Source organism: Capricornis sumatraensis, chromosome 9, assembly GCF_032405125.1.
Source record: "Capricornis sumatraensis isolate serow.1 chromosome 9, serow.2, whole genome shotgun sequence".
In the NCBI taxonomy this organism is placed as follows: Eukaryota; Metazoa; Chordata; class Mammalia; order Artiodactyla; family Bovidae; genus Capricornis; species Capricornis sumatraensis.
Window position 1 is genome coordinate 15,671,459 of NC_091077.1, and position 21,547 is coordinate 15,693,005.

General features: G+C 47.8%; 1 protein-coding gene across 2 annotated transcripts; it reads left to right on the top strand.

The window, feature by feature from the left end:
• The first annotated feature begins 274 nt into the window (after nucleotides 1–274).
• TSPAN16 (tetraspanin 16) lies at nucleotides 275–17,318 on the top strand. 2 transcript variants are annotated; one of them, XM_068981398.1, is made up of 7 exons: nucleotides 275–343; nucleotides 3,399–3,596; nucleotides 7,455–7,529; nucleotides 9,245–9,352; nucleotides 13,338–13,490; nucleotides 14,324–14,407; nucleotides 17,271–17,318. In XM_068981398.1, exons 1-7 carry the CDS (start codon nucleotides 275–277, stop codon nucleotides 17,316–17,318), a joined length of 735 nt encoding a protein of 244 aa, XP_068837499.1. The 2 variants fall into 2 exon arrangements, with proteins under 2 accessions (XP_068837499.1, XP_068837500.1); XM_068981399.1 differs by lacking the exon at nucleotides 7,455–7,529.
• The last annotated feature ends 4,229 nt before the right edge of the window (nucleotides 17,319–21,547 follow it).

The following is a 21,547-nucleotide window of genomic DNA, read 5'->3' on the forward strand; positions in this document are numbered from 1 at the left end:
CCAGCAGGGTGCAGTTCGGGGCACTCGCTTCCCTGGTGCTGGGAGCCTCGCTCCAGCATCTGATTGTGATGTGATGAAGTCTGTGACTGAAGAGGGGCAGCTGCTGGGGCCCCTCCCCAGCTGAGGATCAGGCAGCCAGGAGAGAGAGGGGCAGAGCAAGTCAGCTTTGGTAACCCCACCCCACTCCCCAGACCTCTACCATCTTGGGAAACAGAAGCCCAGAGGTTTAGGAAGATGCTGACTTAACCGGTCAGGGCACCCCAGTCTGGCTGACATGGCTGAAACACACACTCCATATTATTCCTTGAAGAAACTGTTTTCTGTCTTCAGTGGTGTTACTGCTGTAAGTATGTCACAACCTGGACCCTGGGGCATTGCAGCCCTTCCTCCATGGCTGGCTCCTTCAAAGACAGAAATAAGTTGATCCAAATTCGCTGGCATCCGGATCTGTGGTCCCCAGGGACCCAGGAGGGATGTAGGGCAGACGGACGAGGAGCAGGATGCACTGGGAACAGGCGTCGCCTCCACCAACCCAGAGCTGCTAAATCAAGCAGAATTGTGTACTCTAGGGGGCCTGGGGGTCAATGGTGGAAGAACTCAGCTCTAAGGCAAACCCTGCAGAAAATGAAAGTTGTTTGGAAAGGCAGGAGAGAATGGTTCTGCTCTTGGTCCTTTACATTTTTCAAACCATTTTTTTTTCTTACTACAAAGTAACCCATGGGACTTCCCTGATGGTCCAGTGGTTAAGATCCTGTGCTCCCAACACAGGGGGCACGGGTTTGATGCCTGGTCCAGGAACTAGATCTCACATGCCACAACTAAGACCCGGGGCAAACAAATTAAAACAAAAAAAGTAACCTGAAATGTGCACTGCTGAAGCAGTCTTCGTTTTCAACAGTAAGACTGTATGAGGAAAGGTTGCCAGGAAAGAGAAGGAAATTAAATATTACTCCTACTCTCTTCACCTGTGTGGCATCATTTTGATGGGAATTAAATGATGCTAAAGCTGAAACTCCAGTACTTTGGCCACCTCATGCGAAGAGCTGACTCATTGGAAAAGACTTTGACGCTGGGAGGGATTGGGGGCAGGAGAAGAAGGGGACGACAGAGGATGAGATGGCTGGATGGCATCACTGACTCAATGGACGTGAGTCTGAGTGAACTCTGGGAGTTGGTGATGGACAGGGAGGCCTGGTGTGCTGCGATTCATGGGGCCGCAAAGAGTCAGACACGACTGAGCGACTGAACTGAATTGAACTGACTGAAACAAGATAATGCATTTAAAAGGCTGATGCCTGTCATGGGAACATGGCTCAATAAATATCGTTATTATATCCTTCCAGACCTTTTATGTACCTTTAAAAACAGCAACATAAATGTGGTATGCGACTGCTTTACAATCTCCATTTTTTTTCTCTTATGAAAAATTGTAAGCTTTTCCTCCTTTTAAATAGACTTCTTTTTAGAGAACTTTTAGGTTCACAGCAAAATCGAACAGAAGGTACCAAGACTCCGCATGTAAGCCCTGCCCCCCACACATGCACAGCCTCCTTTGCTGTCAACATTCCAAATCAGAGTGGTCCATTTGTTATAATGAACCTACATTGAAATCAGGGGCTTCCCAGGTGGCACCGTGGTAAAGAATCTGCCTACCGATTCAGGAGAGTTCTGTCCCTGGGTGGGGATCGCCTGGAGGAGGAAATGGCAACCCACTCCAGTATTCTTGCCTGAAAATTTCCATGGACAGAGGAGCCTGGTGCATTACAGTCTACCAGGCTGCAAAGAGTCAGACACGACTGAGCACGCAGGCAAGACACTGCTATCATTATAACCTTGTACATTGTACGTGGTTTTCTCTGTCGGCCGTGCCTTCCAGCTTGCAGGATCTTAGGTCCCCAACCAGGGATCGAACCCGTGCCCCCTGCAGTGCAAGCATGGAGTCCTAACTACTGAACTGCCAGGGACTTCCTGGTGTACATCCGATGGCTTTTCACAAGTGTATGTACCATGTCAGCATCGTATGAATAGTCTCATTGCCCTAAAAATCCTCTATGCTTCACCTGTCACCCCCCCGCCCCCAGCCCCTGGCAACTACTGACCTTCCTTCTGTCTCCATAGTTATGCCTTTTCCAGAATGTCATATGCTTGGAATCATAAACCATGTAGCCTTTTCAGATTGGCTTCTTCCAACAGCAATATGCCTGTAAGTTTCCTCTATGTCTTTTCCCGGCTTTGACAGCTCATGCTTTTTTTTAGTGCCAATAGTCCATTGTTTGGATGTACCATAGTTTATTTATCCATTCATATGCTGAAGGCCATCTTGGTGCCTTCCAAGTTTTGGCAGCTATGGATAAAGCTGCTAGAAACATCCATGTGCAGGTTTTTATGTGAACATAAGTTTTCAACTCTGTGAGATAAATACCAAGGACTATGACTGCTGACAATCTATTTTTTTTTAAATATAGGCCTTAAAAACATTTTTGTGTATCAATAAACATGCTCCTGCAACAGAAGTCGGTGAAGTACAATGTTGTAAATAGATAAAATTTATTTGTAAATAAAATAAATTTGTTTATGAATTGTGTATGGCGGGGCTTCCCAGGTGGCTCAGCAGTAAAGAATCCGCCTGCAATGCAGGAGCTGCATGAAACGTGGGTTCGATCCTTGGGTTGGGAAGATCCCCTGGAGGTGGGCATGGCAACCCACTTCAGTATTCTTGCCTGGAGAATCCCATGGACAGAGGAGCCTGGCAGCTACAGTCCATGGGGTCACAAAAAGTCAAACACAATTGAAGTGGCTGAGCATGCATGCACGCACATGTGTGGCTGCAATCCGATACACTGGCTGAGTCATTTCAATTGAGAATGTATGGCCTGCAAAGCTCACAATGTTGGGGACTTTTCCAAAAAAAAATGTGCCACCCTCTGTCTTACAAGCATCATTTAAAATAACTGTCTAGGATCCCGTTGCAAGGTGGTGCCAAATAACTGTCTAGGATCCCGTTGCAAGGCAGTGCCATGATTTACCTACCCAATCTGCATTACTGGTTGCTTCAATTATTTCCAACATTTTTCCCTGGTTCTGAGGCCCATCATATGTGACTATTTTTCCTAGGTTGAATGTCCAGAAATGGAATTTCTGGGTAAAAAGTTTTACCACAAAATCTTGAAGGTTTAAAATACCAATTACAAAATATCCTCCTGCCCCTTCCCTCAAAAAAGGCTGTGGCCTGGCAGCAGGAAGTTGGAAACCTGGAAAGTTTCTCTACATCCTCACCAGCTCTGGGCATTATGAGTTTTGAAATGTTTTTGCTGATTTTGTTGGCCTTTGTTGCCTCCTCCAGGAGTTTGATTTGCATACAACTAACAGATTGCTTCCCCCTGTTTTCTGTTCTAAAGCTCTCTGGCATGATTCTCATTGGTCTGAGCATCTATGTGAATTTCAGAGGGGCTGTCCTGACCAAGGTCCTTGGGCTGTCCTCTGCATACCTGTTTCATGTTGGCTACCTGTGCCTGGTGATGGGCAGCGTCACGGTGTTGCTTGGCTTCGCCAGGCGGCATGGAGCAGCCAAGGAAAGCAGAGGCACCCTCTTGTTTGTAAGTTGCGTCTGCACACAGACCCCACAACTCCTCCGTCATGTCTGAATCCTTCCTTGCAGGTGTTCTAAACTCCTTTGATGTTTCCTATTTTATACTGTTTACGGTGTCTTTTTCAGAACAGCAGATGCAAACATCTTTTTCTTTTTTTAATAACTTTAAAGAGTTGTTTAGTTATGGCTGTATTTGGTCTTCATCGCTGCGTGCGTCTCTCTGGTGGCAAGCAGCGGGCTACTCTCTGTTGCAGTGTTCAGGCTTCTCTTGTGGATGGAGGACAGGGTCTAGGACTAGAGGACAGGCTCGAGTCTTCAGAAGTTGCAGCGTGTGGGCTCAGTAGTTGTGCTGCAAGGCTTAGTTGCTCTGAGGCATGTGGAATCTTCCCGGACCAGGGATTGAACCCGTGTCCTATGCACTGGCGAGCAGGTTCCTATCCACTGCACCACCAGAGGAGTCCCGTCTTATTCTTTATGATGGGTCTCATTTAGAACCCCTCCCCTACCCAAGTGCATAAATTATACCCTCCTAGGTTTTCTTCCCATGATTTTAAGTCTTCCTTTCTCACTCTTAGCTCTTCAGTCTTTGGGAGTTTGATTGTGTGTGTGTGGTGTGAGGTAGGGATCTGATTTCTTTTTGTTTTTTTCCTAATTGTGTGGCATACTATTGCACTTACTGCCTGGCCCATCCAGTCCTCCTCTGTCTTTGCTAGTTTCCATTATGCTCAGATCTGCTCTGTGCACACTGCTCTGTGCTGATGGCCCAGGTATTTGTCCCCCATGAAGACAACACTATAGTAACTGCCATGCAGCACAAGTGCGTGGCCAGATGCATGGAGTATGAGTGTTTTGAGCATGATCATCAGATCATGTCACAGGTTTTACGTGTCTCACTCTTTCTCACATGCAGCCTTGGCCAAATATCTCCCCAGCGTGCAGCTCCCGGAGCCCCCATTCCCACTTCTCTAATGATCTTGTCTGAACTGATCACCCCATTTTCAGTTGAATCTGTCCCCACACCTTTTCTGTTTTGTTTTTAAACAAGCACTCCCTCTCTCTTTTTTTTTGGCCCTGTCTGGTCTTGGTTGGGGTAGGGAGGATCTTTCCTTCTCTAGTTGGAGCACAGCATCTTAGTTGCTCTGCGGTGTGTAGGATCTTAGTGCCCAGACAAGGGCTCACACTGGCATCTCTTGCACTGAAGGCAGATTCTTCACCACTGGACCACCGGGAAAGTCCCTGCCTCCAGCATCTTCCCCTACTGTGTTGCTGTAAAATTCCAGTGGTTTTGATTTAGAGGTTTCAAGGTGATCCTTGCTCTAGCCATCTCCTAGGGAGTCAGCATCCCCCACTCTTAAAGAATCCATCCTCACTCTCCACCTCCCTGAATATCTATCATCTCTAGTTTTCTTGATTACTTCATTCAACAAGTATTTATTGAACCAGTCCTGTGCCTGCAATATTTCATTTTCTCTCCTATAGGATGTTGTTGTTCTTTAGCCTCTCAGTCATGGTCGTGTCCGACCTTTGGCAACCCTGTGGACTGCAGCACCCCAGACTTCCCTGTCCTTCACTATCTCCCGGAGTTTGCACAAACTCATGCCCATCGAGTTGGTAGTGTCATCCAACCATTTAATCCTCTGTCATCCTGTTCTCCTCCTGCCCTCAATCTTTCCAAGCATCAGGGTCTTTTCCAATGAATTGGTTCTTCGCATCAGGTGGCTAAAGTATTGGAGCTTCAACTTCACATCAGTCCTTCCAATGAATATCCAGGGTTGATTTCCTTCAGGATTGACTGGTTTGATCTTGCTGTCCAAAGGACTCTCAAGAGTCTTCTCCAGCATCACAGTTCAAAAGCATCAAATCTTCAGGGCTCAGCTTTCTTTATGGTCCAACTCTCACATTCATACATGACTACCGGAAAAACCATAGCTTTGACTATACAGACCTTTGTCTGCAAACTGATGTCTCTGCTTTATAATATGCTGTCTAGGATGCATACAGGATCAATAGCATGGTGGTGGTGGGGGGGGCACTTTTTGCTTTTTAGCCTTAAAGCCCAGCATATGATGATGGAACTTGCTCCCCCTGCAGTGGAATCAGGGAGTTTTAATCACTGGATCTCCAGGGAAGTCCCTGTGGGCACTATTTTATCCATAGTTTAACTTGGAAGGATCAAAGAGTCTTCGCTCTCACACCACAGTCCAACCCAGTGGCAAGTTCAATCGACTTTACCCTCGGCCTCCGGTCCATCCAAATCCTCTGAGACCTCATCCACAAAAGTAAAGTCCTGGGAGCCACGGAGGGATCTGAGCAGAGTTGTGCCCTGACAGATGCGCCCTCTGGTGGCTGTGGAGGGAACACCGTGAGGGAAGGACCAGAGTGGAAGGACTGTGTTTGTCCTGATGGGAGATAGTCTGGGCTAGACCCACTGGGGCCCTGGAGGGCATTAGAAGTGGGTAGACTCAGGACAGATTCTGAAGAAGTCACCAATAGGACTTTTCAATGCCCGGCTATCTGTCTTCTGGATGCCTCGCTCACCCAGAGGTTGGGAAATACTATTGCTGTTGTTCAGTTGTAACTGACTCTTTATGACTCCATGGACTACAGCTCACCAGGCTCCCCTGTCCTTCACCATCTCCCGGAGTCTGCTCAGACTCATGCCCATTGAGTCGGTGATGCCATCCAACCATGTCATCCTCTCTCGCCCCCTTCTCCTCTTGCCCTCAATCTTTCCTAGCATCGGAATCTTTTCCAATGAGCCGGCTCTTCGAATCAGGTGGCCAAAGTGCTGGAGCTTCAGCTTCAGCATCAGCCCTTCCAATGAGTATTCAGGGTTGATTTCGTTTAGGACTGACTGGTTTGATCTGCTGTCCATGGGACTGATAGTAATAATAGGCATAGGTAGAAATAGATGAAAGGAGACAGTATTTCACACTATTTCCCTTCACAGTATTTCCCACTGTTTCCCCCTAGGCATGTGAATTTCATCGGAACCATGAGGCAGCATATGTTGATATTTTCTCCCTGGCGCTCATCCACCTGTCATCTGGCATCTCCCCTTCAGTCTTATCACCCTTCCCCCCAATTTACATATCTGAGATTTATTGGCCCTGCTTCCTCTCCCGGCAACTTTTCCTTTTTTGGCCACAAAGCACAGGTTGTGGGATTTTACTGCCCTGACCAGGGATTGAACCTGGGCCCTCAGCAGTGAAAGCATGGAGTTCTAACCACTGGACTGCTGGGGAATGCCCTCCTGCCTCTGTTCTCTGTCCCTACTGTCCCTCCTGCTTTTCTATCGTCCCTGCTATCTGGACTTCCTAGATGGGTGCTAGTGCTAAGGAACCACACTGCCAGTGCAGGAAATGCAGGAGACTCAGGTTCGACCCCTTGGAGGAGGGCATGGCAACCCACTGCAGTATTCTTGCCTGGAGAAGCCCATGCACAGAGGAGCCCGGCGGGGTATAGCCTATGGGGTCGCAAAGAGTCGGACACAACTGAAGTGACTTGGCACGTACTCAGGACCTGCTGTCTGCACACAGAGTCAGAAGTCCCCTCTTAGGGCTCTGGGACTCCCAGAAAGTGCTGGACATGAAACGGAGTTCTAGCTATTAGCTCTTAAGAATACCCTGCTGCCAGCATCCTGAACGACATCCAGGAAAATGACACAGGGAAGAAATAAAATCCCCCCCAAACCCCCCCACCCTGCTACCCCCACCACCCACCCCACCTCCCGGCCCACCACCACCCGATGCCAGGAGTGAAGTCTTTCAAACTGGAGAGGCTACAAGGTGGCCTGGGGGTGGGGGGTGGGGTGGGAGGACTCCCAGCCTCGCCCCCCGCCCCCGCCCCGCCCCGTGTCTTCCAGGGCTTCTTGGTCATGGTCATCATCCTCACTGTGGAAATCATGGCTGACACGGTGGTCCTTGCCTTCTTCCCGGTTGTAAGTACAGTACGGCTTCTCCCACTCCACATTAGAAATAGATGGAACCAATGGAGCCCCACCTCCTCCCCTCCGCGGGCCGCATCCCCACCCCGCCCCCGCCAGGCACCCACGCCCTCCAAGATCTGGTGACGGTGGGAGACTGAGTCTCTAGAGATAGGGTGCAAAAGCCAAAAACCTCAGCTCTCTCCGCCAAGGCTGTCCTCAAAAAACCTGCTGGGTTAATCTGACCTCTCTCCTGCATTTGCGGTGAGGCTTGCGGGGGATGGTAATGGGAAACGCTGTGAAAATTGTTGCGGTTTTGAAATGAGTTCAAAATAGAGGGCTGTTTAGCAATATCCATCAAAATGGCAAAGCACGTATGCTTTGACCCAACCATCTGGTCTCTAGGAATCATCCAAGGACATGCTTGTTTGTGGGCAGCATGACATACATATACCAGGATGTGCAGAAGATCGCTTCTGTCCTAGTGGAGCATCAGTTTGGGGGGAGGGGATTATAATTTATAATAATCCAGACAAGGGAGCCTGATGCAGCTGGAAAGAAGGAAGGAGGAGGCTCTATGTACAGAGGCTACATTCTCCAGAACGTAGTTCTTGTTTACCTCCGGCGAGGCCCACCCTGAGACAAGGATTTGAAGGCTCCTGGTTTGAGTGATGATCCCAAGAAGCACCAGTAGGGGGCATGAGCAGTGAGGCAGGGAAGGGAATGTAGTCCCTAAAAGCCTACACGGCACAACTGGGATCAATCCTGGTTGGGACGCAAAGAGCACGCAACTATTTTCCCCACCCAAGGGGCGAGAAAGCTGCAATATTGATCCACCACCTCTCATCAGTCATTGTTTAAGGGCTGCTCCCAGGGCGCATGCGTACTGAGAGGCCACATAGAGAACCTCGGTGGTTGGCAGCGGGAAGTCAGGCTCCCGGACACAGAAATAAGCGAAGCCCCCGGAATTTGAGCAGGCTACGAAGAGCCGCTAATGCGCTTGTTGAAAACAGCCGGACGCCGAATGATGAGAGTAGCCGGATGCGGAACAGTGAGAGAGAGTAGTAGGAAGCAAGAACAGTGAGGAGAGTACTCTGCTTTGACACACATAGTGTATCTCTTTGGGGACACAGGACAAGGTAACCCTGTGATGAAGTGGGAGAAACTTGTCGGCTGGAAGAAAAAAGTGGGAGGGAGACTTTTTATGATTTACCGTCTGTGCTTTATGAATTTTGAACCATGGGATTATTTTACCTCTTTGGGGGAAAAAAATAAAGGTTTTAAATTTAAACAACTCTATTTAGACACACGCACACACACACGCACGCACATAGAAAATTAAAGTCCCGCCTTTTGTGCAGAGAGAGATTCAGTTGCTAAAGATGATTTTCAAGTCCCTAATCGAATTGCAACCCAGTCGGGGGCGTAGCGGGCGAGTGGGCGATTCAAAAGAGCAGATGATTCAAAACGGTTTGCGAGGATGAACGCAGCCAGATGAGCTGGGCTCCACACCCACGCTCTTGCTTGTGTCCCTCTGAGGGGTGGGGGGCAGGCCCGACGGTAGCCCTGAGTTCTTCCTCCCTCAGCGCAGACCCCTGGCTGGTGGAGGGGCCAGGAAGGAAGCAGATGGGAAGTCCCCTTCCCCGCCCCCACCCTGAGTCCCCAAGAAACCTCACCAAATGGGCACCTTGCTGTTTTCTGTGCTCACCGCTCCCCGTTTCATCGCTGAGGTTCGAGAAGTGGCCTTGGAGCACAACTTCGTGACCCTGAGGAAGAATTACAGAGGTTACAAGGAGCCAGATGACTATTCCATGCGATGGAATGTGGTCATGGAGAAGGTGAGAGTCACATTCAGAAAAGACATAACGTGAATTTACCGTCTTAACCATTTTTAATTGCTCAGTTTGGTGGCGTTAAGCACATCCACATGGTTGTGCAACCGTCGCCAGCCTGCCTCTCCACACCTGAAACTGTCCCCTTTAACCACAAAGGCTCCTTCTCCCTCCCTCAGCCCCAGGCAGCCACCACCCTCCATTCTACAATGCTCTGGGAATATGACTCCAGTTCAGTTGCTCAGTCGTGTCCAACTCTTTATGACCCCACGGACTGCAGCACGCCAGGCCTCCCTGGCCATCACCAACTCCCGGAGTTCATTCAAACTCATGTCCATTGAGTTGGTGATACCATCCAACCATCTCATCCTCTGTCATCTCCTTCTCCTCCCGCCTTCAATCTTTCCCAGCATCAGTGTCTTTTCAAATGAGTCAGTTCTTCACATCAGGTGGCCAAAGTACTGGAGTTTCAGCTTCAACATCAGTCCTTCCAATGAACCTTCAGGACTGATTTCCTTTAGGATGGACTGGTTGGATCTCCTTGCAGTCCAAGGGACTCTCAAGAGTCTAGGGACCTCATATGGGCTTGGTAAAGAATCTGCCTGCAATGCAGGAGATGCAGGTTCTATCTCTGGGTCAGGAAGATCCCCTGGAGGAGGAAATGGCCACCCACTCCAGTATTCTTGCCTGGAGAATCCCATGGAGAGAGGAGCTTGGTGGGCCACAGTCCGTAGTGTTGCAAAGAGTCGGACATGACTGAGCAACTGAGTACGCTCAGACACAGGAACCTTGTCTAAGTGGAATCTTGCAGTACTTGTCTTTTTGTGTCTGGCTTATTTCACTAAGCATTCTCCATGTTCATCCATGGTATAGCAGGTGTCAGAATTTCCTACTTTTTTAAGGCTGAATAATATTCCTTTGTATGGGTGGACTACATTTTATTTATCCATTTCTCTGTCCATGGACAGGGGCTTCCCAGGTGGCGCTAGAGGTAAAGAACCCACCTAGCAATGCAGGAGACATAAGAGATGAGAGTCGATCCCCAGGTCAAGAAGATCCCTTGGAGGGGGGCACGGCAACGCACTCAAGTGTTCTTGCCTGGAGGATGCTATGGATAGAGAAGCCTGGCAGGCTGCAGTCCATGGGGTTGCAAAGAGTTGGACACAACTGAAGCAACTTAGCAGTACACACACACTGTCAATGGACACTTGGGTTTACAGGTGTACAAATATCTCTCCGAGTCTCTGTTTTCCATTCTTTTAGGTGTATGTCCAGGAATGGAATTGCTGGATCATCTGATAATTCTACATTTAATTTTTTATGAGGAACTGATTTCCACAGCAACTGCTCATTTTATATTCCCATCAGCAGGGTGTGAGGTGTTAGGATTTATTTCCTTTTTTTAATATGTATTTATTTATTTGGCCACATTGGGTCTTCGTTGCAGTATTTGGGATCTTTCATTGTGATGAGCAAACTTCTCTCCAGTTGTAGTACACGGGATCAATAGTTGAGGCGCTGTGGCTTAGTTGCCCCATGGCATGTGGGATCAGAGTTCCCCAACCAGGGATCGAACCTGCATCCCCTGCCTTGGAAGGCAGATTCTTAATCATGGGACCACCCGGGAAGTCCCCAGGATTTATTTCTTTAGTCTTCGTGTTTAAAGAGCAGGACCGGCCTCCATGTGTCATCTAAGCTTTCGAGGCAGATAGTTGAGAAAGGTCTGTGAGGCCAGGAAACATGTGAAAGGGAAAAGCCATCGCCTGTTTGTAGGAATGTTTTCTGTCTGAGTTTGGGGCCCAGGAACTGGTATGGGGTCAAGTTCAGGCTCTGGAGGCGTCACATGATGGATAGGGGACTTGCCTGCATCCCTGTTTTGGCTTCTGAAGTTTGAGATAGTGGAAAGTACCTCTCATTCATTCATACAATCCTTCCATTAATCTTTTTAAATTTAAGTATCGTTAATTCACAATTTTGTGTTTGTTTCTGGTATATAGCAAAGTGACTCAGTTATACAGACATAGTTTTTTCATATTCTTTTCCATTATAGCTTATTAAAAAACATTGAATACAGTTCTCTGTGCTATACAGTAGGTCCTTGTATTTATCTATTTTATATATAGCAGTGTGTATCTGCTAATCCCAAAACTCCTAATTTATCCCTCCTCTGATAACCGTAAGTTTGTTTTCTATATCTATATTTATCTGTTTTGTAAGTTCATATGTATTACTTTTTCTTTAGATTCCACATATAAGCAGTGTCATATGACACTTGCCTTTCTCTGACTTGCTTTGCTTAGTATGATCATCTCTAGGTCCATCCGTATTTCTGCAAATGGCATTCTTTCATTCTTTTTATGGCTAAGTAGTATTCCATTGTATATATGTAACACATCTTCTTTATCCATTCCTCTGTCTATGGACATTTAGGTGGCTGTCCTTCCATGGATCTTTGTTGAACACTTACTGTGTGCTGGGCAGTATTCAGGTGTCTAGGGACAAAGCAGGGTGCAAAACAAAACTCCTTTGCTCTGTGTCACTGACACTTGGGTAGGGAGACAAACAAGAAACCACTAGGTAAACACTGGTGTCAGGAGTGCTAAGTGTTATGAAGAAAACCAAGGCAGGGAAAGAGAGAGGCTTTTGTTTACTCTTAGATATAGTTGTCATCTATTTTTCACACACAGTGGATGGCCTGTCCTAGTCCTTTATAGTTAGTTGGGGATCGTTGATGAGTTCTGGCCAATGAGAAGTAATATGAGTCACTTCCTGGCCAAATTATGTAATTGTCAGTGCAGGGCTCTCTAGACCTTTCTTTGCCTTCTGCCCCAATGGTGGCACCATCTGGATGGTGACTGCTTCACCAGCCTGAGTCCCTGAGAGACCTTGATAAGTGGAGCTCTCCTGCCAGGTTGGGATGAGCATGTCATGTGAGTGAGAGATGAACTGCTAAGACTGAAGACCTGTCTGTTATGCAGCATCACTTAGCCTGGCCTGACTGATACAGGGCTGGAGACCTGAATGAAGTGAGGGAGTACGTCAGGCAGGTAGATGAGGGAACAGTATTCTGAAAACAGCCATCTAAAGACTCTGAGGCTGACGCTTCCCAAGTGTGCTTAAGAAACAGAGAGAAATGGAAGAGGAAATACCAACCCCCTCCAGTATTCTTGCCTGGGAAATCCCACGGACAGAGGAGGCTGGTGGGTGGCAGCTGATGGGGTCGCAAGAGTCAGACACGACTGAAGCAGGCGAACCACCACCACCATCATCTCGTCTCATCCCCTTTGCTTAGCAAAAACCAAACAATAAAAAGAAACAGTCAATATTAAAAAAAGAAAGAAGACAGACAGGAGGGACTTCCCTGGTGGCACAGTGGGTAGGAATTTGCCTGCCAATGCAGGGGACACGGGTACGATCCCTGATTTGGGAAGATTCCACATGCCGAGGGGCGACTAAGCCCACGCACCACAGCTACGGAGCCCTCGCTCTAGAGCCCGAGAGCTGCAGCTCCTGAAGCCTTCGAGCCGAGAGCCTATGCTCTGGGACAGAAGGAACCACTGCGATGAGAAGCCCGCGCACCGCAACAAGCAGTAGCCCCCACTCATCGCAACTAGAGAAGAGCCCGCGTGCAGCAACGAAGCCCCAGCACAGCCATAAATAAATAAATAATTTTAAAGAAAAAGAAACAGAGAGAAGGCCAATATGCAGCTGGGTGAGTTCAAGGGACCTAGCAGGGAGATGAGAAGGTGATGGGGAGGGTCATGCAGGCCCCAGGGGCCATGGTGACGAGTTCAGCTTTTGCCTCAGGTAAGATGACAGTCGTGGAGGGTTCTGAGCCATGATGGGGGGAGGAAGGGCGGTGCTTAACACAGGCCCTGGAATAATGCAACTGCCTGCTCTAAACAGTAGCCATGGTGACTGTGATTTCTATTGTTTGGATTATTTCAATATTTGAAAGGGAGTCTTCAAGTGTTTACTCTCCTCTCTGCAGCTCAAGTGCTGTGGAGTGAAGAACTACACAGATTTTTCTGGCTCCTCCTTTGAAAGGGTGACAGGTCACACCTACCCCCGGAGCTGCTGTAAATCCCTGGGGACCGTGGACTGCGATGGACGCAAAGTGTCTGCAGACATCATCCACCAGGAGGTAACTGGAGATTCTGAAGAATCTGCCTGAAATGCAGGAGACCCAGGTTCAATCCCTGAGTCAGGAAGATCCCCTGGAGGAGGACATGGCAACCTACTCCAGTATTCTCACCTAGAAAATCCCATGGCTAGAGGAGCCTGACGGGCTGTGGTCCATGGGATTGTAAGTCAGACACGAATGATCAACTGAACACCCACGAAACACAGGCATCACCTTGGTAGACCCTGAGGCCAGAGACTTTTTTTTTGGCTACACCGAGGGGCTAGCTGGATCTTACTTCCCTGACCAGGGATTGAACCCTCAGCAGTGAAAGCAGAGTCCTAACTATCTGACCCGACCGCCAGGGAATTCCTCCTACTGACTTCTATAAAAATTGTGTTGGTGAACTTTCCTGGCAGTATAGTGGTTAAGACTCTGCACTTTCGCTGCAGGGGGCACGGGTTCCCTCCTTGGTCAAGGGACTAAGATCCCACATGCAGTGGGTGAGGCAAAAAAATAAAAAATAAAAGTAAAAAAATGAATAAATTACTTTGTGAAAAAAATCTGACCTGTAGGGGTTGATGGGGCCTTGGAATCCACCAGGCCTTCCCTGGTGGCTCAGCTGGTAAAGAATCCGGCTGCAATGCAGGAGACCTGGGTTCTATCCCTGGGCTGGGAAGATCCCCTGGAGAAGGGAAAGGCTACCCACTCCAGTATCCTGGCCTGGAGAATTCCATGGACTGTACAGTCCATGAGGTTGCAAAGAGTCAGACGCGACTGAGTGACTTTGACTTCACTTTGGAATCCACTAGTCTCTAACCTGGTCCCTCCTACTTTGATGTTTGTTTACCCAGGGCTGTTTCCCTAAGCTCCTGAAAATAACCAGGACTCAGAGCGCCAAGCTGAGTGGGGGCTGTCTGGGGGCAGCAGTGATGCAGGTAAGTTCCAGCTCCTCTGGGACACACCGAGGTCTTTTAACTTACTGTGTGCCAAGCACTGTTTGGAACACTGAGACACAGCAGTGACAAGAGACAGAAATGGTTGGTAAAGCTAGTCTCCTACCTCATTTATAAGAGCAACAGCCATAAAACTGTGCTTGTATGAAGATGTAATTTACATGTAATTTACATGACAAGAATAACACAGAGCATGTTGGAGAAAACACAACTATATAGGAGTTAAGTTTTTGTATGGTACTGATTCAGTTCAGTTCAGTCAGTCGCTCAGTCGTGTCCGACTGTTTGCGACCCCATGTATCGCAGCACGCCAGGCCTCCCTGTCCATCACCAACTCCCGGAGTTCACTCAGATTCACGTCCATCGAGTGGGATCAGAGGGATTGGGGGCATGAGGAGAAGGGGACGACAGAGGTACTGATTAATTTAGTATTAATCCAAACTAGATTATGAATAGTTAAGATGTCCATCGTACTCCCCAGGGCAACAGCTAAGAAAATAATTTTAAAATATAATGAAAACAAGAAGGGAATTAAAATGGTGCACTGGAAAATATCCAGCAGACGGGGACTTCTCTGGTGGTCCAGTGGTTAAGAATCTGCCTTCCATTGCAGGGGAGGTGAGTTTGATCCCTGGTTGGGGAACTAGGATCTCACATGCCTTGGGGCAGCTAAGCCCAGGCACCACAATTAGAGAAGCCTGAATGCTGCATGAAGAGCCTGCATTCTGCAACTAAGACCCGACACAGCTAAACAAGTAAATATTTGAAAAGAAAATATTCAACAGAATAGAAGGCTGTGATTAATGAATAAAAGAAGAGCAACAAAAAAGGCAAATAGAAAACATAGCAAAGTGGCTGATATGAATCCTACTTTCTTGGCAATTACGTTAAATGTAAAGGAATCAAACCACTTGACTATACACTTTAGAAAGGTGAATTGTATGATAAATGAATTACATCTCAGTAAAGCTGTTAATTAGAAAAAATGTCCATCCCCTTGAGCCCTGGAAGTTTTTCTCACATTTTCCCCATATTGATTTTTCATGCCTCTGCTCAGTCCCTTCAGTCATGTCCGACTCTTTGTGACCCCATGGACTGTAGCCCACCAGGCTCCTCTGTCCATGGGATTCTCCAGGCAAGAATACTGAAGTGGGTTGCCATTTCCTTCACCAGGAGATCTTCCTGACCCAGGGATCGAACCTGTATCTCTTGCGTCTCCTGTATTGGCAGGCAGATTCTTCACCCACTGAGCCACCTGAGAAGCTTCACACAAAACTGTTTTTCTGCAGATTACCACCAGCCAAGATACGGACGAGTCTCATCTGTCTGATTCATCTTTTAAAATGGATTTTTTTTTCATTGTACACATTTATATTGAATATTTGTTTGCAAACGGTATCACACTATCCTCCCCAGGGAAGTCAAAACAGTCAAGATCCTAGCAAGAAACTCCAGTACTCTTGCCTGGAAAATCCCATGGACGGAGGAGCCTGGTAGGCTGCAGTTCATGGTGTTGCCAAGAGTCTGACATGACTGAGTGACTTCACTTTCACTTTTCACTTTCATGCATTGGAGAAGGAAATGGCAACCCACTCCGGTGTTCTTGCCTGGAGCATCCCAGGGACGGGGGAGCCTGGTGGGCTGCCGTCTATGGGGTCACACAGAGTCGGACACGACTGAAGCGACTTAGCAGCAGCATGTATGACTTTTCCCTTAGTTTTACTCATTTATTAGTTTGTTTTGGCTGTGCTGGGTCTTTGCTGCTGTGCATAGGCCTTCTCTAGCTACGGTGAGCAGGGGCTACTCTTCCTTGTAGCGCACGGGCTTCTAGTTCCAGGGGCTTCTCTTGTTGCCAAGCATGGGCTCTAGGCACACAGGCTTCAGTAGTTGCAGCCCCCAGGCTCTAGAGAAGGACTCAGTAGTTTTGGTGCACAGGTTTAGTTGCTCTGCGGCGTGTGGGATCTTCCCGGATCAGGGAATGAACCCATGTCCCCTGCATTGGCGGGTGTATTCTTAACCACTGGACCACCAGGGAAGTCCTAGAGGGCCCTTTTATGACATTTTTAGGGTCAGGGAGCTAAGATCCCACGTGCCTTGTGGCCAAAAACCCAAAACATAAAATGGAAGCAGTAATGTGACAAATTCAGCAAAGACTTAAAAAAAAGTGGTCCACATTAAAAAAAACAGTTTAAAAGTTTTCAGGGGCCCCTTGTGGAAGTATCAGCAGGGTTAAGGAGAATGAGGGCTAGCCACGTAGGAAGCTTTTACTTTTCCTATGCCTGAAGGGGTAGGGAGAGCAAGAGCCAAGGATAAGAAGCCATCTGCCCACAACTATAATCTTGCAGAGCTCAGGGTGGGCAGAAGAGAGGAGGGAGTGGGGGAAAGAATATTCCAACCTCTCTTTCTGTCCAGCCATATCCTATTAGTACTTCCTATTGGCCAAACTTAACAGGAATTTAGGGAGCAGGTGTGTGTGTGTGTGTCTGTGTGCGTGTGTGAGTCGCTCAGTCGTGTCTGACTCTTCGCGACCCTCGGGAGCAGGGGATTCTGGGAAATGTCGTTTTCAGGACCCAAGGGGTGAACAAAAGAAGGTGGAGATAAGATCTGGGGAAAACAAAGGGAGAATGACGGACGTGCATCGCAAAACGCCTCCTCCTTCTACCTTCTGATGAGGTTTATTGTGGTAACAGTCCAAACTGCCTCCACCGAGGCCCTGAGGGTCCCTCTGCTGTCTGTCTGTCACACCCTGCCCTGGCCTTTCTAAATCATGATGTATCTCCGTATTAAATTTGGGTTCCAGAGATGCCTCATGTTGGTTCAGTGTTTCTTTCTTCCCCCATTTCAGCTGCCAGGAATTCTTGCCACCTTGCTGCTGTTCATCAAGCTGGGCTGACAGACCTGGGAAGAACAGGACCCCTGAGCCCCACTGGCTGCTGGAAGGAGATGTGGTCTCAGTCTGTTTCTCTGCGGGCCTCCCTGCGTCTGGAAAGGAGATTGATAATAAAGGATTCGGGAAACCCTCCTCATCTTGACTCCTTTCTCCTTCATTTTATTTTTCATCCCAGCTGACAGCGGTTGTAATTCTAAGTACCTGAATGGGATGACATGCCTTCCTGCCATTGAAACTGTCCTGTTTTGTGAATTACTTTGTGAGGAACCTCCCTGGTGGTCTAGTGGTTAGGACCCTACACTTCCATTTCAGGGGGGATGGGTTCAGGGAACTAAGGTCTTGCAAATCACATGATGGGCCCAAAAAAGAAGGTTAAAAAAAATTACTTTGTGAGAAAAATCTAAAATTCTTATGAAAAAGAATCCTCTAGACCCTCATCCAGTTTCAACCGTCACCAAGAGTTCAATAGTATTTGTTTCATTAACTTTATTTTCCCCTTGATGAGGTATTTTTTAAAAAAAGTATTTATTTGTTTATTTGGCTGTGAGGGATCTTGGTTGTGGCACATGCGATCTCCAATCTTTTCTGCAGCATTCAGGATCTTTAGTTGAGGCATGTGAGATCTAGTTCCCTGACCAGGGATCAAACCTGGCCCCTCCTGCACTGAGAGCTCAGGGTCTTAGCCACTGGACCACCAGGGAAGTCCCTGACAAAGTATTCTATTTTACTTTTTAAGTGTGTAGCTTATTTATTTATTTTTACATGTATTTAAATATTTAAATTAATTTATTTATGGCTGTTCTGGGTCTTTGTTGCCGCAAGTGGGCTTTCTCTAGTTGAGGTGAGTAGAGGCTATTTTCTGGTTGTGGTCCGTGGGCTTCTCATTGGGGTGGCTTCCCTCTTTGCAGAGCGTGGGATCTAGAGCACATGGGCTTCAATCACTGCAGTGCGTGGGCTCAGTAGTTGTGGCCCACAGGCTTAGTTGCCCCTCAGCATATGGAATCTTCCCAGATCAGGGATTGAACCCGTGTCCCCTTCATTGGCAGGTGAATTCTTAACCACTGGACCACCAGGGAAGTCCCTGATAAAGTATTTTAAGATGAATCTCAATGTCATTTCCCTTTTTCATATTCCAGTACACATCCCTAATTCCAGTATACCCTCAGAATTCATAGGAAGAAACCTAATCCCCAATGGGATGGTATTAGAAGATGTGGTCTTTGGAAGGTCATTCGGTCACGAGGATGGAGACCTCAGGAATGGGATTATTATTGTTTAGTTGCTAAGTCGTGTCCAAATCTTTTGTGACCCCATGGATTGTAGCCCATCAGGCTCCTTTGTCCATGGGGTTTCCCAGGCAAGAATACTGGAGTGGGTTGCCATTACCTTCTCCAGGGGATATTCCTGACCGAGGGATGGAACCTGCATCTCCTGCTTTGGCAGGCGGATTCTTCACCACTGAGCCACCAGGGAATTGGATTAATGCCCTTGTAAAAGAGACTCTAGAGAGCTCCCTCCAGAGAGAAAACAGCCACCTATGAATCAAGAAACTGGTCCGGACCAGACCCTCAGTCTGCTGGTGCCCTGATCGTGTACTTCCCAGCCTTCAGAACTGTGAGAAAGAAATGTCTGTTGTTTATAAACCACTCAGTCTATTCTTTGACAGAACCCAAACAGACTAAGACAACGCTCAAGACAACTAACAGTCATTCCTTGACATCACTCAAAACCCAGGTCAGCACTCAATTTTTTGATTGGCTCAGAACTGTCTTTTTATACTGTTTCTTTGAATCAGGTCCAACCAGGTCCACACAGCATGTTTTTCACGAATCCTAAGTTCCTTTCATCCTAACCCAGTAGTTATAGAACTGGAAAATGCATTAGAGTACCCCGGATCTTGTGCACGTGTGCGTGCGCGTGCACGTGTTCTGGCTGAGCTGCGTCTTCATTGCATTGCGAGGGCTTTCTCTTATGTGCGTGCGCGTGCGCGTGCGTGTGTTTTGGCTGAGCTGCGTCTTCATTGCTTTGCGAGGGCTTTCTCTAGCTGCAGCGAGCAGGCACGTGTGTGGGCTTCTCATTGCAATGGCTTATCTTGTTACGGAGCACAGGCTCTGGGCAAGTGGGCTTCAGTAGTTGTGGTGCATGGGCTTAGTTGCTCTGAGGCATATGGGATCTTGCTGGACCAGGAATCGAACCCGTGTCCCCCTGCAATGGCAGGTGAATTCTTATCCAGTGAGCCACCTGGGAAGTCCTAGATATTCCGTTAAAGCACAAGTGTCTGAACCCCACCTTAGAGCTTCTGACTCAGGAGATCTGGTAGGAGGCCCAGGAATCTGCTTTTCTAACAAGTTCCCAGGCCATGCTGCTGATATGGGTGATGTACTTTGAGAACCACTGCTCTGGGTTCTCCCTCCTCTCCCCACCGGCTCGAGGCAGGAAAAGCGTAGAATGTTGGGGAATGCCGCACCTTCTGGATTTGGGGCTTGCTTCTCTGTGGTCCCCTTATCTTGTTCCTCTTGCCACATATTTCCTATTCATCACCTGTTCTCAGCCCTGGCTTTACTTTAGAACCCCTGGGGAGGCGACTTCCCTGGCTGGCCACTGGTTAAGAATCCATGCTTCCACTGCAGGGGGCGTAGGTTTGGTCGGGGAACTAAGATCCTGCATGCTTTCTGGTGTCACCAAAAAAGTAAGGAAAGAAAAAGAAAGGAGAACTGCCTGGGAGCTTTAATGAAATATCAGAGCCTGCACCACATCTCACTATATCCTGATTTAATCTGTCTGGGTTGTGGCCTGGGCATGGAGACTGTTTAATTTACCCAGCTGACTGTAAGGGGTGGTCCTGATCACAGCTGAGAATAAACCAAGAGTTTCATCCAAAGGTCATAGTGACCTGAATCAGTTTTTTCACTAAGGATTGCAAAATGGTTTATCCAATACTTCCATCTTTCTTTTGGAGGGATCTTAAGGAGGGTAAAGTGGGCACTTGTCAGAATTGCTATGTGGCAATCATCTCCCACATCTGGCAAGACCGTTCCTAGCTGCCCCCCCAGGCCCCCACCCCGAACCTACTCACTCCTCGGATTTCTGTCTGTAAACCAGAGGCACCACATGATCCCAAGGGCCAATCAGCACCTTCCATTGGTCTGACTGCAGTCATTGGTTTCAGGCATGCGTGTGGGACCCAAGCTGGCTAATAAGACTTGGTTTGGGGACTTGGAACACCCAGTGACCGTGGTTGTGGGGGAGAACACCTTGTTCACAGGAAAGTACCTCTTGGGGGCAAGAGACGGCATAAAAAATCCTGAGACAGGACACAAGTCCTGGCTGACACTTGGACTCTGCCGTGGATGCACTCAAAAATATCTGCAGGGTGTCTGCTGTGTGTCAGAAAGGAGAACAGTAGAAGAGTTAAAGATACAGAGGACAAACAGATGGCTGCCAGAGGGGACAATGTGGGAGAGGCGGAAGAATAGGTAAGGCAGGTTGAGAGGCATAAACTTCCAGTTGCAAAATGAATGAGTCAGGGGTTTGAAATGTACAGTGTGGGGAATATAGGCAACAACTGTGTAATGTCTCTATGTGGTGACAGATGGTAGCTAGACATATCTGGTAATCATTTTGCAATGTATAGAAATATCAAACCACTATGTTGTGTAACAGGAAGTAACATAGTGTTGTGGGTCAATTACACTTCAAAAACAAATGGAATTCTCTAGCAGTCCAGTGGTTAGGACTTCGTGCTTTCACTGCTCGAGTTTAATCCCTGGTTTGGGAACTAAGTTTCCTTGTGGCTCAACTGGTAAAGAATCTGCCTGCAATGCTTGAGACCTGGGTTCGATCCCTGGGTTGGGAAGATCCCCTGGAGAAGTGAAAGGCTACCCACTCCAGTATTCTGGCTTGGAGAATTCCATGGATTGTATAGTCCATGGGGTTGCAAAGAGTTCGACAAGACTGAGCGACTTCCACTCACTTAACTTTGGGAACTGAGATCCTGTAAGTTGTTCCATACGCCAAAAACAAACAAAATCATAGAAAAAGAGATAAAATTTGTGCTTATCAAAAGCAGGGCATGGGGGGAGGGGAAATTGGACAGAGGCAGTCAAAACACTACAAACTCCCAATTATAAGATAAAAAGAACTAGGGTTGCAATGTACAACACAATACATATAATTTGGGCTTCCCTGGTGGCTCAGTGGTCAAGAATTCGCCTGACAATGCAGGAGACACG

What these genes read in the sequence shown, in the direction of transcription:
- TSPAN16 (XM_068981398.1), top strand. Translation starts at nt 275, where the DNA reads ATGGCTGAAACACACACTCCATATTATTCCTTGAAGAAACTGTTTTCT. An exon ending in TCTTCAGTGGTGTTACTGCT is followed by an intron (nt 344 to 3,398) that starts GTAAGTATGTCA and finishes TCTGTTCTAAAG; the next exon opens with CTCTCTGGCATGATTCTCAT. An exon ending in CAGACATCATCCACCAGGAG is followed by an intron (nt 13,491 to 14,323) that starts GTAACTGGAGAT and finishes TTGTTTACCCAG; the next exon opens with GGCTGTTTCCCTAAGCTCCT.